Raw genomic sequence first — 16,602 nt, forward strand, 5'->3', positions numbered from 1 at the left:
ACCAAGCCAGAAACCTTGGTGTTGTGATGGACTCCATCTTAAATTTTGACTGCCACGTTAAGAAAGTTGGCCTTATACCATCTTAAATATATAGTGAGAGTTAAAGGGCTTATACTTCAGCAAGATCTAGAAAAACTCGTCCATGCATTTGTTTTCAGTAGGCTTGACTACTGTAATGGCGTTTTCACAGGTCTCTGTAAAAAATCCCTCAGACAGCTGCAGCTCATTCAGAAGACTGCTGCTGGAGTCTTCACTAAGACCAAGAAAGTATAACATATCACTCCAGTTCTCCGATCACTACACTGGCTTCCTGTCCATCAGAGGATTGACTTTAAAATATTACTATTGGTTTATAAAGCACTGAATGGTCTAGGGCCAAAATACATCTCCGATCTCTGGCTGCATTATGAACCTGAGCTCTCAGGTCATATGGGGGCAGGGTTGCTTACTGTCCCCAGGATCAAACCTAAACATGGCGACACAGCTTTTAGTTACGATGCTCCACGTATCTGGAATAACCTTCCAGAGGATCTGAAGTCTGCCCCAAGTTTAAGCTCTTTTAAACTGAGGCTTAAAAACTTTTCTTTTCACTGTAGCTTTTAATTAGAATCCCCTGCACTGTAACTTCTATTTATATCTATTTTTGTGTGATTTTATTCTCTTATATATTGTCTGAAATTTGATGTTTGATTTTTATATCTTGTTTTATGTAAAGCACTTTGAACTGCCTTGTGTTTGAAAAGTGCTATACAAATAAACTTGCTCGCTTGCTCTCTTACCTTATCTCCTTACCTATCCATCACCTCCTTCTGGTGCTCCTAGCCCTTCCCTTTTTGCCATGGTCTTCTATCCTCTCCTATCAGATTACCTCTTCTCCAGCCCTCTATCTCTTTCACTAGTCAACTTCCCAGCTCTTTACTTCACGCCCCTCACCCACCTCCCAGTTTCACCTACAGTATCACTTGCCACCTTGTACTTCTTCCTGCCCTCCCCCAACCTTCTTACTCCGATTTCTCCCCTTCCTTTCCAATCCCGATGAAGGGACTCGGCCCAAAACGTTGACTGTTTACTCTCCTCTATAGATGCTGCCTGGCCTGCTGAGTTCCTCCAGCATTCTGCGTATGTTACCTCTAGTTCCAGTCTCACCCAACATGAGGGTAAAAAGCCTGCATGCATTCTCCCTATTGATACCCCTCAGAATTTTGTATACCTCAATAAGATCTCCCCCCATTCTCCTGCACTCCATGGAATGGAGTTCTAACCCTGTTTAACCTTTCTCTCTAACTCAGGTCCTTAACTCCCAGCAACATCCGTGTAAATTTTCTCCGTGCTCTTACAAGCTTGCTGGTATATTTTCGGTAGTTAAGTGGCCAGAACTGCACATGTTCTTTTTATCTTTTGTTTTCATTAGGCTGAATTTAAAGTTTAAAGATTAGCTTTACTTGTCACAAGTGAATCAAGACGTATCTTGATGTGTCTTGATGCTGAGGATGTTCTACGAGTCTGTGGTGGCCAGTGCGATCATGTTTGCTGTTGTGTGCTGGGGCAGCAGGCTGAGGGTAGCAGACACCAACAGAATCAACAAACTCATTCGTAAAGCCAGTGATGTTGTGGGGATGGAACTGGACTCTCTGACGGTGGTGTCTGAAAAGAGGATGCTGTCCAAGTTGCATGCCATCTTGGACAATGTCTCCCATCCACTACATAACGGACTGGTTGGGCACAGGAGTACATTCAGCCAGAGACTCATTCCACCGAGATGCAACACTGAGCATCATAGTAAGTCATTCCTGCCTGTGGCCATCAAACTTTACAACTCCTCCCTTGGAGGGTCAGACACCCTGAGCCAATAGGTTGGTCCTGGACTTATTTCCTGGCATAATTTACATAATACTATTTCATTATTTATGGTTTTATTACTATTTAATTATTTATGGTGCAACTGTAATGAAAACCAATTTCCTTCGGGATCAATAAAGTATGACTATGACTATGACTATGAAGACCTGTACTGTGAAATGTATCATTTGTCTTAAAGACCAGCACAGACAGGGCATGTGCTGGGGGGAGCCCACAAGCGACGCCATGGCGTTAACACAGCATGCCGACAACATACCAGCCCTTACTAATCTTTATGTCTATAGAACGTGGGAGGAAACCAGAGCGCTCAGAGGAAACCCACGCAGTCATGGGGAGAATGGAAAAAGCTTCTTGCAGACAGCAGTGGGAGTTAAACCCTCACCGTTGGCACTGTAGAGCATTACACAGACCACTACACTGTGTATCGTGCGTACACAATATTACGCAGTATATTACACAATCTTGAAGAAGGGTCTCGGCCTGATACTGCGACTGTTTTACCTGCTGGGTTCCTCCAGCATTTCGCATGTGTTGCTTTGGATATCCAGCATTGGCAGAATTTCAGTATTACACAGCCTGTTTGTCGTTAAAACATAATGTAATGAAGGAGATCCCGAATCCATTCACAATCAGTCAGTTCTTTCAGAGCCGCTGCACGCGCAGACTCACCAGGGCTCGGGCGCTGGGCTTTGCTCCCTTGTCCAGGAGGACCTTGGCCACCTTGTGATGCCCACAGTGAGATGCCACGTGGAGTGGGGTCAGGTTATCGAGCGTAACGTCATCGATTTCGGCTTGGTACTGGAGCAGGAGGCGGACGCAGTCCAGGTGGTCACCCTGTGCTGCCATGTGGATGGGGGAGAGGCCATTCTAGAAGGAAAAGAATGAACAAGGCGTGGGCAACACACAGTCAGTCCAAGTCTGAGGTACAACATGGCCACACACCTACCTTGGTGTAAACTGGTTCATTCACTTAAAGGAGTCAGCAAGCACATCACGCAGTGAATTAACACAGCCTGATGACAACCCCTTATAACATCACATAGATTATTATACAGACTGTATACACGGACCATAGCATAGAGCGTACACACAGACCTTCAGACAGAACATACACACAGATCCTTACACAGAATGAATGATGTCTCTGGACCTGTACTCTTTGCAGTTCAGAAGGATGGGGGAGTAGGGGGACCTCATTAAAACCTACTGAATACCGAAAGGCTAGATTGAATGGACGTGGAGACAATGTTTCCATTCATCTGGGATCCAAGGTGAAGACATGGCATAAAGGGATGTCCCTTTAAAACTGAGATGAGGAGAAATTTCTTCAGCTCATCAGGAGAACTTATGACCCAGGACTAAGGTCTCCCTAAGTTTTGAATTTGTGGAATGACGTGACGTGGTGAAGGGAGTCAGGGCACTGAGTTCAGTCGGGGCAATCTGGGAATGGGGTAAAATCAAAGTCAAGTTAATTGTCACGTGCACGGGTACATGTGTGCACAGGCCCAAGGAAAAACTTACTTGCAACAGCATCACAGGCATGTAGCATCATTTTAAGCAGCATTCATAGGGAAAACACAAATTGAGCAAAAATTATACACAATTTTGACAAGAAAGAACACAAATAGAATAATAGAAAGTCTATTTTAGTGCAAAGTGTAGCTACAATGTAGTCATTAGGGTTGTTCTCACTGGTTGAAGAACCAAATGGTTGAGGGGAAGTAGCTGTTCTTGAAGCTGGTCGTGTGAGACCTTAGGCTTCTGTGCCTCCTGCCAACTGTAGCTGCAAGAACTGAAGGAACAAGAGTCAGAGTGGAAGGTTGATTGGGACAATGATCATGAGTAGCTTACCTGGGTGAACTGTGGCTTTGACTTAGGATTGCCCTTGGGAGGGCAGAGTGTGGGGTTGGTACGGGACAGAGAGAAACTTGAAGCACCTTTTCTGTCTCTCTCACACGGGCCCTTGACCTACCTTGGTTTTGGCCATAATCGGAGCGTTGCGATCCAGTAGAATCTCAGCAATCTGCACATGGCCGTTCCTGGCAGCGCAGTGAAGAGGCGTCAGCTCATCCTGAACAAAGAACATGTGTGCACACACACACACACACACACACAAGGTAAGTGCCAGTTTCAACTCAGGACTGCAGCCAACGATTGCACGGCAATTCTGAGAAAACATAGATCAGTGTCCTCAACAACCAACTGCTGTTAGTGGACCGAAGAAACATATTCGCTGATGTCCACCACTATCTCTGTAGCGAGCACCTAATCCAGTCTTGCTGATGCTGGTCAGCAAACTGCGGATGCCAAGTGGGCTTCCGAATGCTGTCATAGTGTGAGGTTCTCTCCTAATGGCGTGGCTCCCCTTAGCAGCAAATGCAGACATGAGCTGCAGAACCACATGTTTTGATATCAACGTTGAGTCAAAAGTTCAAGTTCAGAGTAGTTTTATTCTCAAAGTATGTATGCAGTATATAACCCTGAGAGTCGTCTCCTCCCACAGATGGTTATGAAACAAAAAAAACATGGAACCCATTCAAAGAAAAATATCAAACGGCCTACCCCCAACGTACAAAAAAACAAAACATCTTTTGAAGATCTATTATAATCCATTATCCTTACCTGCCCACATTAATTTTAATTAGGGTGCTCAAGTAAGGCTTTTCCATTTGAAACCTACACGAACCTCCACATTTCATACGAAGTTTCCGGATGTTTTTAGAGTCATAGAAAAGTACAGCACAGAAACAGGCCCTTCAGTCCATCTAGTCTGTGCTGAACCATTTAAACAGCTTAATCCCATCCACTTGCACGTGAACCATAGCCCTCCATGCCCCTCGCATCCATGTACCTATCCAAATCTCTCAAACATTGAAATTGAGCTTGCATGCATTTCTTGGAGTCTTAGAGAGATATAGCAAGGATTTAGGCCCTTTGAACAATGATGTCCACACTAAACATCAACCATCCATTTTACACCAACCCTTCGGCAATCTCAATTCCTTTTTTATCCTCCATGTTCCCATCAACTGTTTCAAATTCACAGGAAACTCCAGCAGAACAACATGAGAGAGGTCTGGAGGGGGATGAGGACCATCACTGGATTCCGGCAAACTAGCAACAGAGGAGCAGAAGGCAGTGTGGACAGGGCCAACGAACTTAATCTGTTCTTTAACAGATTTGACAGTGTGGCCCCTGCCCATCCCCCACATGAGTCATTGTTGTCGGCCCCCAACCAACACATATTCCACTCTCCCCTCCTACCCCTCCTCACAGTCCCCCACCCTGCTGTCATGACTATACCCCTTCCCCACACGAAACCACCACGGTGGGCTTCACAGCTCTACAGGTGAGAAGACAACTGAAACGTCTCAACCCAAGCAAGGCTGCAGGACCGGATGGTGTCAGTACCAGAGTGCTCAAAGCCTGTGCCCCTCAGCTATGTGGAGTACTTCGCCATGTATTCAACCTGAGCCTGAGGCTCCGGAGGGTTCCTGTGCTGTGGAAGACGTCCTGCCTCGTCCCTGTGCCGAAGACGCCGCGCCCCAGCGGCCTCAATAACTACAGACCGGTGACATTGACCTCCCACATCATGAAGACCCTGGAGAGACTTGTTCTGGAGCTGCTCCGGCCTTTGGTCAGGCCACACTTAGATCCCCTCCAGTTCGCCTACCAGCCCCGATTAGGAGTTGAGGATGCCATCGTCTTCCTGCTGAACCGTGTCTACGCCCACCTGGACAAGCCAGCGAGCACTGTGAGGGTCATATTTTTTGACTTCTCCAGTGCGTTCAACACCATCTGCCCTGCTCTGCTGGGGGAGAAGCTGACAGCGATGCAGGTGGATGCTTTCCTGGTGTCATGGATTCTTGATTACCTAACTGGCAGACCACAGTACGTGTGCTTGCAACACTGTGTGTCCGACAGAGTGATCAGCAGCACTGGGGCTCCACAGGGGACTGTCTTGTCTCCTTTTCTCTTCACCATTTACACCTTGGACTTCAACTACTGCACAAAGTCTTGTCATCTTCAGAAGTTTTCGGATGACTCTGTCATAGTTGGATGCAGCAAGGGAGATGAGGCTGAGTACAGGGCTATGGTAGGAAACTTTGTCACATGGTGAGAGCAGAATTATCTGCAGCTTAATGTGAAAAAGACTAAGGAGCTGGTGGTAGACCTGAGGAGAGCTAAGGTACCGGTGACCCCTGTTTCCATCCAGGGGGTCAGTGTGGACATGGTGGAGGATTACAAATACCTGGGGATACGAATTGACAATAAACTGGACTGGTCAAAGAACACTGAGGCTGTCTACAAGAAGGGCCAGAGCCGTCTCTATTTCCTGAGGAGACTGAGGTCCATTAACATCTGCCGGATGATGCTGAGGATGTTCTACGAGCCTGTGGTGGCCAGTGCTATCATGTTTGCTGTTGTGTGCTGGGGCAGCAAGCTTAGGGTGGCAGACACCAACAGAATCAACAAACTCATTCGTAAGGCCAGTGATGTTGTGGGGGTGGAACTGGACTCTCTCACAGTGGTGTCTGAAAAGAGGATGCTGTCTAAGTTGCATGCCATCTTGGTCAATGTCTCCCATCCACTACATAATGTACTGGGTGGGCACAGGAGTACATTCAGTCAGAGACTCATTCCACCGAGATGCAGCACTGAGCGTCATAGGAAGCCATCAAACTTTACAACTCCTCCCTTGGAGGGTCAGACATCCTGAGCCAATAGGCTGGTCTTGAACTTATTTCATAATTTACTGGCATAATTTACATATTACTATTTAACTATTTATGGTTGTATTACTACTTATTATTTATGGAGCAACTGTAACGAAAACCAATTTCCCCCAGAATTAATAAAGTCTGACTATGACTATTCTCCCACCCACAGACCAGGGGTAATTTACAGTGGTCAACTAACTTATCAATCCAGCTGTCTTTGGCATGTGGGAATTAACCCATGAAGTCACGGGAGTATATGCAAATCACATGTAGGTCAGGACTGAGCTTGGGTTTCTGGCACTGTGACTCTATTACCTGTGCCACTCATTACACCCTTGACCAAAAATTTTATTCTTTTGTCATCTCCAGACATCAAGTAAGCTAATCTACAGTGCCAAGACTTCCTCACTCTTCTTTTTCAACACAGTATAGTTTAGATAAGGGGTGGCAAACCTTTTTGAAAAGCAGTGCCCAAATTGCTGATAATTTTCTCAAATATTCTCTTGTGTGCCATGGTAATTTTGAGTAGAGATTACACTGAACAATAAAGATTTTGCTTCCTGAATACTTTTGGGTCTATCTTGTGGATTTTGGGCTGCTGATCGTGAAAATCACCACAAAACTTCTGTATCACACACTATTTTAAAAAAAATCACTATATTTGTTATTTCAATTCATAATTTAAGTCAGAATAATTTATGCCAAGATTTTTGGTCCACAAATCAAATGGATCATCAATGATAGGCAAACCAAAAGAACTTTGAGTGGTACCAGAGAAAATCGCATGGCAGGCATTCAAGGATGTTGTTGAAAATTTTCTAGCCAACTACAGAGCATCAAACTGCAGGCAGCTGGTTGACAACATGGTTTTCAAGCATACAAAACCATGAAGTGCAACATGTTACTAAAGATTGATTTTCTACATTCGCATTTAGATTTCTTCCCTGCAAATCGTGGTGTTGTCAGTGACGAGCACGGTGAAAGGTTTCACCGGGACATTGCGGTCATGGAGAAACAGAATCAGGGCAACTGGAATCCATCAATGCTGGGTTATTATTGTTGGATACTTAAGCAAGAAGGCTCAGACACTGAGTACAAATGAAAATCGTCAACAAAACATTTTTAGCTTCATTGAACAACTGCAAAGTATCAGCACTATTATGCAGTTAAACACTTATATTCAGTAAAAGTTAATTTCTTGTTTCTCCAAAATTCCTACGTGATACAAGTAGTTTGAAATTATATTTGCTTCAGCTTCAACTGGTCTATCATAAGCAAAAAAAAAATTTCTATTAATATTAATCTTTTAAGGACAATTGAGCAATAACCATATTTCTAAAGACAACTATTACTATAGCTGTTTGCTATCCAGATTCTGATGTGAACATCAGGCCTGCAAGGATTTCAAAACGTATCACCCAATATCACGTGTTCTCACAACCATCTAGGTGGCGCCAAACCACCATGGGGTGATTCCTATGAAAACATCTCACATCTCTTGGGTTGTAAAAAAATCATTTGCTGCTTCACTAGGCAGTAAAAATAATCATTATTTGTCTTGTTATAATGGGTGGGGCTTATAGAATTGAGGGGCAGCACTAAGACAAAATTTCCACACATGCTATCTTAGGCTTGTGCGCCCATAGGCTCCTATGTTAATCCTACGTACTGATTGAACAGTAGCGGGGTGGCGGGATGGAGATACAACTATACCAAAGGAGGTGTGAGGTGCTTCTTCCCTCTTCTGGCCTGCAGGTCACCCTTGGGCAAGGTGTAGCACCTGCTTAGCCCCAACAATCAGGGTCATGTGAAGTCATGGGAACGGGTGGTGCATATCACAAGTCCTGGTTATGCGACCACTGATGCCAGGCAGACGATCTCTGAGAGTATTGATCGTGGCTGGGGTCACCCGTCTTGTAAAGGCTGTCCAGAAGAAGGCAATGGCAAACCACTTCTGTACTTTATGGTCATGGATAAAGAAAGGAACAGGAACAGCAGTGTGAAGGGTGTCTTTCCCACAGGCAGCAATCCCTCGCAGATTAGGGACAGGTGGAAGATCATGCCCATCTACATCATACGACACGGCACATAATGATGATGATGATGATGACAGCTGTTTGAACAGCTCCTCATGGCCCTGTGATAATAATACTAAGCTCTCCCTGTTTGGTCCTCTACCTATGGGAGTGAATAGAGCCTTGATGTTATAATGCCACTTTGAAATAGCAATGGAGACTAGAAAAGTCAAGAGGTTAAAACCCCTTCCTTAAATGATTCAGCAATGTGAAATTAAAAGGAATTATGTATATAATTTATAGCAGAACTTAATTATGTATTAATAGCAAACAATCTGCAGGAGGAACTCAAACGCTCAAGCAATTATTGAGGTGGTGGGGGAGGAATTGTCAATGTCTCTGACTGAAACCCTGCAGGGTCCTGAAAGGTCTCAACACCAAGAATTGACAATTTTTTCACCTCCCCCCCCCACCCACCCTCCCAATGATGCTATTTGACCTGTTGAGTTCCTCCAGCAGATCACTTACTGCTCCAGATTCCAGCATCTGCTGTCTCTTGTGTTTGCTCCTCCTAACAACATAGTACATTGGGAGTGTAAGTATGATCTTATGGCAACTGTAAAGTTGCATCAAACCTTCCCAAGCTTTACACTGTACATTGCAAAGCAGTGAAGGTTTTCATTCCATCAACTTTCTAATCTCCTGCTAACTTCTTGTGATCATGTGATCAGTCCAATTTATATGAAGTTGTCACATTTTGTCGTCCTCCTGCTCTAACTGCCTTCTAAAATGAAGTTGCAGATAAAAGATGTGTTCAAAGCCTTCTTTTCCTTACTCTGCTTATTAATTTCATATCTGAGATCCCAATGTTTAATTTAGATGCTTTTTCCTTTCATCCATTTCTGGAAAGTTTGAATAGTGCATACTATCATTGAGAGGTGCCTTTGTTCCTTAGAGGTCAGCCCCTAATTGCACTTACCTTTGTCCGTGCATCAATCTGAGCTTCACGATCCAGCAGGAACCTAACCATATTTGTGTTCCCTCTTCGGGAAGCAATGTGTAGTGCTGTGATTCCATTCTGAACACAATGAAGAAAAAAATATTAAAAATTATATCGGGTTATAGAGTCATACAGCCCTTCAGCTCTCCATTGTCTATGCCAACAATGGAGAGTTTCCAGAGGAGGTTCATGAGAATGTTCCCAGGAATGAAAGAGTTAACGTATGAGGAGTGTTTGATGGCTCTGGGCCTGTACTCTCTGGGGTTTAGAGAATGAGGGGGATATCTCAGTAAAATCAGTCAAGTATTAAAAGACCTAGATAGAGAGGACATGCAGAAGATATTTCCATCAGTAGATGAGTCTACAGCTTCAGAATACAGGGACGTCCATTTAGAACAGAGACAAAGGAGAATTTCTTTAGCCAGAGGGTGGTGAATTTGTGGAATTCGTTGCCACAGATAGCTGTGGAGGATAAGTCATTGGATATATTTAAAGCAGAGGTTGATTGGTAGTATGTAGATAGGGAGTACTCTTAGTAAGGGCATCAAAGGTTACAGGGAGCAGGCAGGAGAATAGGGTTCAGAGGGATAGTAAATCGACCATGACTAAATGGCGGATCAGACTCAATGGGCCCAATGGCCTAATTCTGCTCCAATGACTTATGGTCTTACGAGGAGAAAACCTTTGCAACAGGAATTATGGTCATGAATTTAAATCATATCGCCATGTTGCCCAGTTTTGAACTCTCTCCTGGTAGTAATGAAGGATCCACAACTGTATGCAATGCAGTTCCCAATTCTGCACAAGCCTCACCACCTCAAACCACACCCCCCCACCCCAATCACATGCAATGGCTGAGAAACTGTGGAGTGATGCCCGAGCTGGAGACATGGAATGGGTGCCAGGGTGTTCCACCTAATTGACAGTCTCTGCCAATCACACAAAGGTGTTCATCATCCGGGCCAGGAACAGCCTTGGATGCTTTGCTTATTCAGGTAGCAGGTTTAACACTCCACATCCAAAACTGTAGCGTACAGGTACAGATGGGGGTGAGAGATGCTCATTAAAGGTACCACAGAGGTTCGGTAAGTTTGTGGAAACACTCAAATGGAGTTGGATCTGGGACAGACCCTGTAGCTTTATTGAAGGTGGGACGAGGACTTGCACAAGCCAGCTCTGAGTTCAAAGAACAAGATGACTCCTCCATCAGAGTTGTGTGAATTTACATTCCAAGAGGTTTTCTTAAAAAAAACATTCACCTTTGTTGACAAATTATGAATGTTGCCTGTCAGGTCATACACTCAACCGGATTCACGGTTTTAACTGTTTTCTGTGCTCTTGTGAACTGCAGGAAGGTGCTTCGGTCTGAGGCAACCACACCCTTTCCGGAGGTGCAGATGGTTCACAACGTCAGGCTCGCCTTTCCTTGCCATGGGGACTGGGAAAGGCTTTGGCACTGGATGCCCAGGTTTCCCTGGTTTGTAGATTTTTTTTAAAGATTCGCACTATTTGTCACATTAAACATCGCAACAGAGTGAAATGTGTCTTTTGCTTCAACAACCAACACCGTCCAAGGTGTTCTCCCAGCACCAACACAGCATGCCCACAAGCTACAAAACCCATGTGTCTGGAATGTGGGAGGAAACCGGAGCACCCAGAGGAAACCCACGCCATCGCAGGCAGAATGTTCAGCTCATTACAAACAGCGATGGGAATTGAATCCTCATAGCTGGCACTGTAAAACTTTACAATATTGTGCCACCCAATGAAGGGCAGCAGCCAGGGAGGGGGAGGGGTGGTGGTGGGGCAATGAGAAGTCCGAGGAATACCACACAGACAGCAGAGAGCCAAACCTCCCACTAGGACCTACCTTGGGAGTGAAGTTGACGTTGGCCCCTCTGGTCAGCAGCATGTGAGCCACGTTCAGATTCTCATAGTGTGCTGCGATGTGGAGCGGAGTGAAGCCAGTCTGAAATGAGAACGGAGAGCAGGTCTCAGTATCTTGTGAGGCTGCAGGAGCAGAGACACCCCAGTCATTACCGATGTCTGCCAGAGCAAAGCATTAGAGCAAATATCTGTGTTCAATTAGATGTAATGGCCCATTAGCCTCACCCATCCCTTCCAGAGTGCACTCTTATCCATAATTGAGTGTAGACCTGGCATCAAAGAAGCAGTTATATGGGCTCTTGTGGATCCTGTGGGATGCTGATGGTCTAGGCAAACCACAAGGAATGCAGGAGTCAGAAAAGATCTCCACATTGGAATGTTGTCAACACCATCAATAACTTCAAGTGGCTGACTGTGGTGATCATGGGTGCGTTTCTGCTGTTGTTGTTGCCTAAAGACCTTCAACAAGGACAGAGCCTCTGAATCACTTCTTAAAGGACCCCACACATAATGCTGGAGGAACTCAGTGGGTCAGGCGGCATCTATGGAGAGGAATAAACAGTCGGCGTTTCAGGCCAAGACTGCACTTTTTGTGTGTGTTCCTCAATATTTCCAGCTTCTGCAGAAACTCTTGTGCTTTTCTTAAAGTCCATCAATACTCAACAAACAGCATAACAAATGCCAGACCATGTGCCACACACACAATTCTTAAAGGGTTCCTAACACACACACACACACACACACACACACACACACACACACTTATATAAGATCAGAACCAGGTTAAATATCACTGGCATATGTCATGAAAGTTGTTGTCTTTGTGGAAGCAGCTTTATATAATAAGTATATATATAAAATAGAAATAAAAAAGTAGTGAGGAGGTGCTCATGGGTCCAATGTTCAACAAGAAATCGGATGGCAGAGGGGAAGAAGCTGTTCCTGAATCGTTGAGTGTGTGCCTTCAGGCTCCTGTACCTCGTCCCTGGTGGTAACAATGAGAAGAGGGCACATCCTGGGTGATGGGGGTCTTTAATGATGGATGTGCCTTTTTGTGGCATCGCTCCTTAAAGATGTCCTGGATACTAGTGCCCATGATGGAGCTGACTAAGTCCATAACTTTCCGCAGGTTCTTTTGATCCTGTGCAGTAGCTCCCCCACCCCCCATACCAGATGGTGATGCAGCCAGTTAGAACACTCTGCAGATCTACGTCTGTAGAAATTTGTGAGTGTCTTTGGTGTACGACACTGGAATAAGCCCTTTGTCTCATGTTTTCATGCTAAGTGAATTACGGGAATGACATCTAATCTTTTCCGTGTCCATGTGGTCCATATCTTTCTGCATATTCATGTGCCTACCGGTACCTAAACACCACTGTCATATCTGCCTCTATCATGAGCTATAGTTACCTCTTCCAGGCACTCACCACTCTCTGTTTAAAAAAAGCTTGCCCAGCACATCTCCTTTGAAATATCTCCCATCACATTAAACGCAGGCCATCTCGTATTGGGGTTAGTTAGCCCAGCCCTTTGCTTAATCGTCCATTAACACACCAGAATGCCATTGTACTCTGCAAGTACAAATGAAGACCACAATGCCCCTCCCCACTACTCTTCACGTGGCTTTCCTCACTTCCTTGACTGGGAATAAGGATGGTAGCCCAGTTCTGAAAAAAATCCTCATCAATTCCCAAAGTGCAAGCTTCAGGAGACCAGGATTGGGTAACACCATTCCTAACTCTTACACTGCCTCTGCAGATAACCTTGGAAACTCATTTAATTTGTTTAGAGATACAGCACAGTAACAGATTCCTCCAGTCCACAAGGCCACACTGCCCAACTATGCCCCTGTCATCAATTAACCTACTAATCTATACGTCTTTGGAATACGGGAGGAAACCGGAGCACCTGGAAGAAACCCACATAGTGATGGACAGAATGTACGATCTCTTCACAGACAGCAGCTGTGGGGGAGGAGGAGGTGTACATGCCGGCAGGTGATAGGTGAGACCAGGTGAGGGGGAAGGAGTACGAGCTGGCAGGTGATAGTTGAGACCAGGTGAGGGGGAAGGAGTTCGAGCTGGCAGGTGATAGTTGAGACCAGGTGAGGGGGAAGGAGTACAAGACGGCAGGTGATAGGTGAGACCAGGTGAGGGGAAGGAGTACGAGCTGGCAGGTGATAGGTGAGACCAGGTGAGGGGGAAGGAGTACAAGCTGGCAGGTGATAGGTGCGACCAGGTGGGGGGAAGGAGTACGAGCTGGCAGGTGATAGGTGCGACCAGATGAGGGGAAGGAGTACGAGCTGGCAGGTGATAGGTGAGACCAGGTGAGGGGGAAGGAGTACGAGCTGGCAGGTGATAGGTGAGACCAGGTGAGGGGGAAGGAGTACGAGCTGGCAGGTGATAGGTGAGACCAGGTGAGGGAGAAGGAGTACGAGCTGGCAGGTGATAGGTGAGACCAGATGAGGGGAAGGAGTACGAGCTGGCAGGTGATAGGTGAGACCACATGAGGGGGAAGGAGTACGAGCTGGCAGGTGATAGGTGAGACCACATGAGGGGTGAAAGAGTACAAGCTGGGTCTATAGCTCTGCAAATTCTTTCAGTGCACACTGTTGGATGAGGATCTAAATTGCCATTTTTCTTGTACACTTTCTTTGTGTTTGCTTCAGGTAATCACAAGTTTGTCTGTAAATGTTCAGTGGGTTTTTAGTAATTTGTCGTGTAGCTGATTCTGTATATTTTGCAGGTTCTTTGCCAAGTAGAGTAAACTGACATTCTCAAGGCTGCTCTTATCAAGGAATTTCCATATCTGTCTGGTTTGAGTTAGTTTTCAGTATAAGGTGACCTCTGGTTGAACACCCGAGTTGGGCAATCTTTCATTGGTTCTGTTATGGTCATTATTCTACAGATTTATTAAGTACGTCCACAAGAAAATTAATCTCAGGGTTGTACAGTATATGGTGACATACATATGCACTTTGATAATAAATGTACTTTAAACTTTCAACACAACTTCCTTGTTCCTTCCTTTTCTTCTTTCTTCAGTTCTTACAGTAGACTGAACTGATTACTGTTACTTTATTGTTATGACTGTGTAATAAAATGGCTATAACCACAAGATTTGCTCCTCATTCTCGACTTCTGAACTCTCAGGCCAATATTATCTCCACATTCAACAACACAAAGTCCTTTTTGAATGAGGATTTCTACAGTACTGTGCAAAAGTCTTAGGCACATACAGTATATGTAGCTAGGGTGCCTAAGTCTTTTTGCCCAATACGGTATTTGTCAACTTGGAGCGGAGAGCAAGTCTGTAAATCTGGAGGGAGCAAAGGATGTTGGGTATGGTGAGGGTGGAGTGACATGGGAGGGGTGTGGGACAGGTGGCAGAGAAGGAGTGCCAGGGGCAGGAGTGGTGGTGTGGATGCAGACACAGCCAGCCCTGAGACACCAGGCAAGGACAATTGATTCCAAACAATTGGTTTATTGGTCATTACAGAATGTCTCTCATGCTTCCCACTCCCTCCACTCTCCCTTCACCTTTTCCCCACCATGATTCCCCTCTCCCTGCCCCATTCCCACTCAGCCCACAACAGAGTCAGTCCATATCAGAATCAGGTTTATCATCACATGATAAACATATGTCATGAAATTTGTTTTTTTTTGTGGCTGCAGTACAGTGCAATACATAAAATTACTACAATACTGCGTAAAGGTCTTAGTACCATATACTGTATATATGCCTAAGACTTTTTCACAGCACTGCACCTCTACAACTTGTCTGACAGTGGGCTCCAGGCAGCCAGCAGACACATGCCAGGTGCTGGAGGAACTTAGCAATTCAGGCAGAATAAATAGTGGCCATTTCTGAATGAGATCCTTCATCAGGACAGGCAAACGCTTACCTTGGACAGCACGTCAGGGTTGGGGTCGTTCTGCAGGAGGACAGCTGCAGTCCGTGTGTCATCATTCCGTGCAGCGATGTGCAAGGCAGGCAGGCACACCTTCCCCTTCGTCCCGTGGTTTATCAAGTGAGCCACCACGTTCTCGTGCCCCTGCTGTAGTGCAACGGCCAAGGGGGTGAATCCATCCTGGGACAACACAGAAACAAACCGTGAGACCACCGAGGTGCTAGTTTATACAGAGAAATATGCGGAACTCCTTTTGTCTTGTCAGTCTCCCCTCTCGCCATGTGACACCTCTCTGTTCCTTTATTAGGGAGACAGAGAAAGAGAGGGAGGGAGAGAGAGAGAGAGAGAGAGGGGTACGTTGAGTTGTCGGATGAACGAATAGTTTTTGTTGTACTGCAGATCATGGTCTTTTCCGGGGACTTTGCTATTGCTTGCTGGGTGGGTGGAGGCTGCTGAAGTCAGTGGGGGGGTAAGTCAATGCGTTGTTGCTGCTTGTGTATAGGAGGGAAGGAATAGAGGGGTTTGGGGGTTCTAATGTTTTCACTGTTACTCATTCTTTGATGTACTCTTCATTTTTGTGGATGTCTGTGAAGAACAAGAATTTCAAGTTGTATTATTGTATACCTTATCTGATATTAATTGTTACTATTGAACTAATGAACAATGCAAGGGAAAGGGAAATGCATTGTCTATCACTGATGTCTTTGACCACGTGATAGTACAGCAGAAATAAGCCATTTGGCCCAACAATTCCGCTCCACCATTCAGTCAAAGCTGATTTACTTTCCCTCCCAACCCCATTCTTTCATCTTCTGCCTGTAACAAATTAAGTATCCATCAACCTCTTCTTTACCCAATGACTTGGCCTCCACAGCTGTCTGTGGCAATGAATTCCATAAATTTACCACCTTCTAGCTAAATAAATTCCTTCTCATAATGGGTCCTTCTGTTCTGAGGCTGTGCCCTGTGGTCATAGGCCCTCCTACTGATGAAAACATTCTCTCCATGTATACTTTATCTAGGTCTATCAACATTCAGTAGGCTTCAATGAGATCTTCTCCTTCATTCTTCTAAAATCTACTGAGTACATGCACCAAGCCCTCAAATGTTTCTCATTAATCCTTTCATTCCTGATATCATTCTCACAAACCTCCTCTGGACCCTCTCCAACACCAGTACATCCTTTCTTAGACATAGGGCCCAAAACTG

General features: G+C 45.2%; 1 protein-coding gene across 10 annotated transcripts in view; it reads right to left on the bottom strand.

The window, feature by feature from the left end:
• LOC134351041 (ankyrin-1-like) overlaps window positions 1–16,602 on the bottom strand; it is a 315,455-nt gene that overhangs the window by 162,665 nt on the left and 136,188 nt on the right. For all 10 annotated transcript variants that reach the window (XM_063057044.1, XM_063057043.1, XM_063057036.1 and 7 more), the window contains 5 exons: window positions 15,388–15,573; window positions 11,467–11,565; window positions 9,576–9,674; window positions 3,833–3,931; window positions 2,530–2,727 (listed from right to left, as the gene is read on the bottom strand). In XM_063057044.1, the coding sequence (XP_062913114.1) occupies window positions 2,530–2,727; window positions 3,833–3,931; window positions 9,576–9,674; window positions 11,467–11,565; window positions 15,388–15,573 (681 nt within the window). The remainder of the gene's footprint in view (window positions 1–2,529; window positions 2,728–3,832; window positions 3,932–9,575; window positions 9,675–11,466; window positions 11,566–15,387; window positions 15,574–16,602) is intronic.

The sequence above is a fragment of the Mobula hypostoma genome, chromosome 8, assembly GCF_963921235.1.
Source record: "Mobula hypostoma chromosome 8, sMobHyp1.1, whole genome shotgun sequence".
Lineage (NCBI taxonomy): Eukaryota > Metazoa > Chordata > Chondrichthyes > Myliobatiformes > Myliobatidae > Mobula > Mobula hypostoma.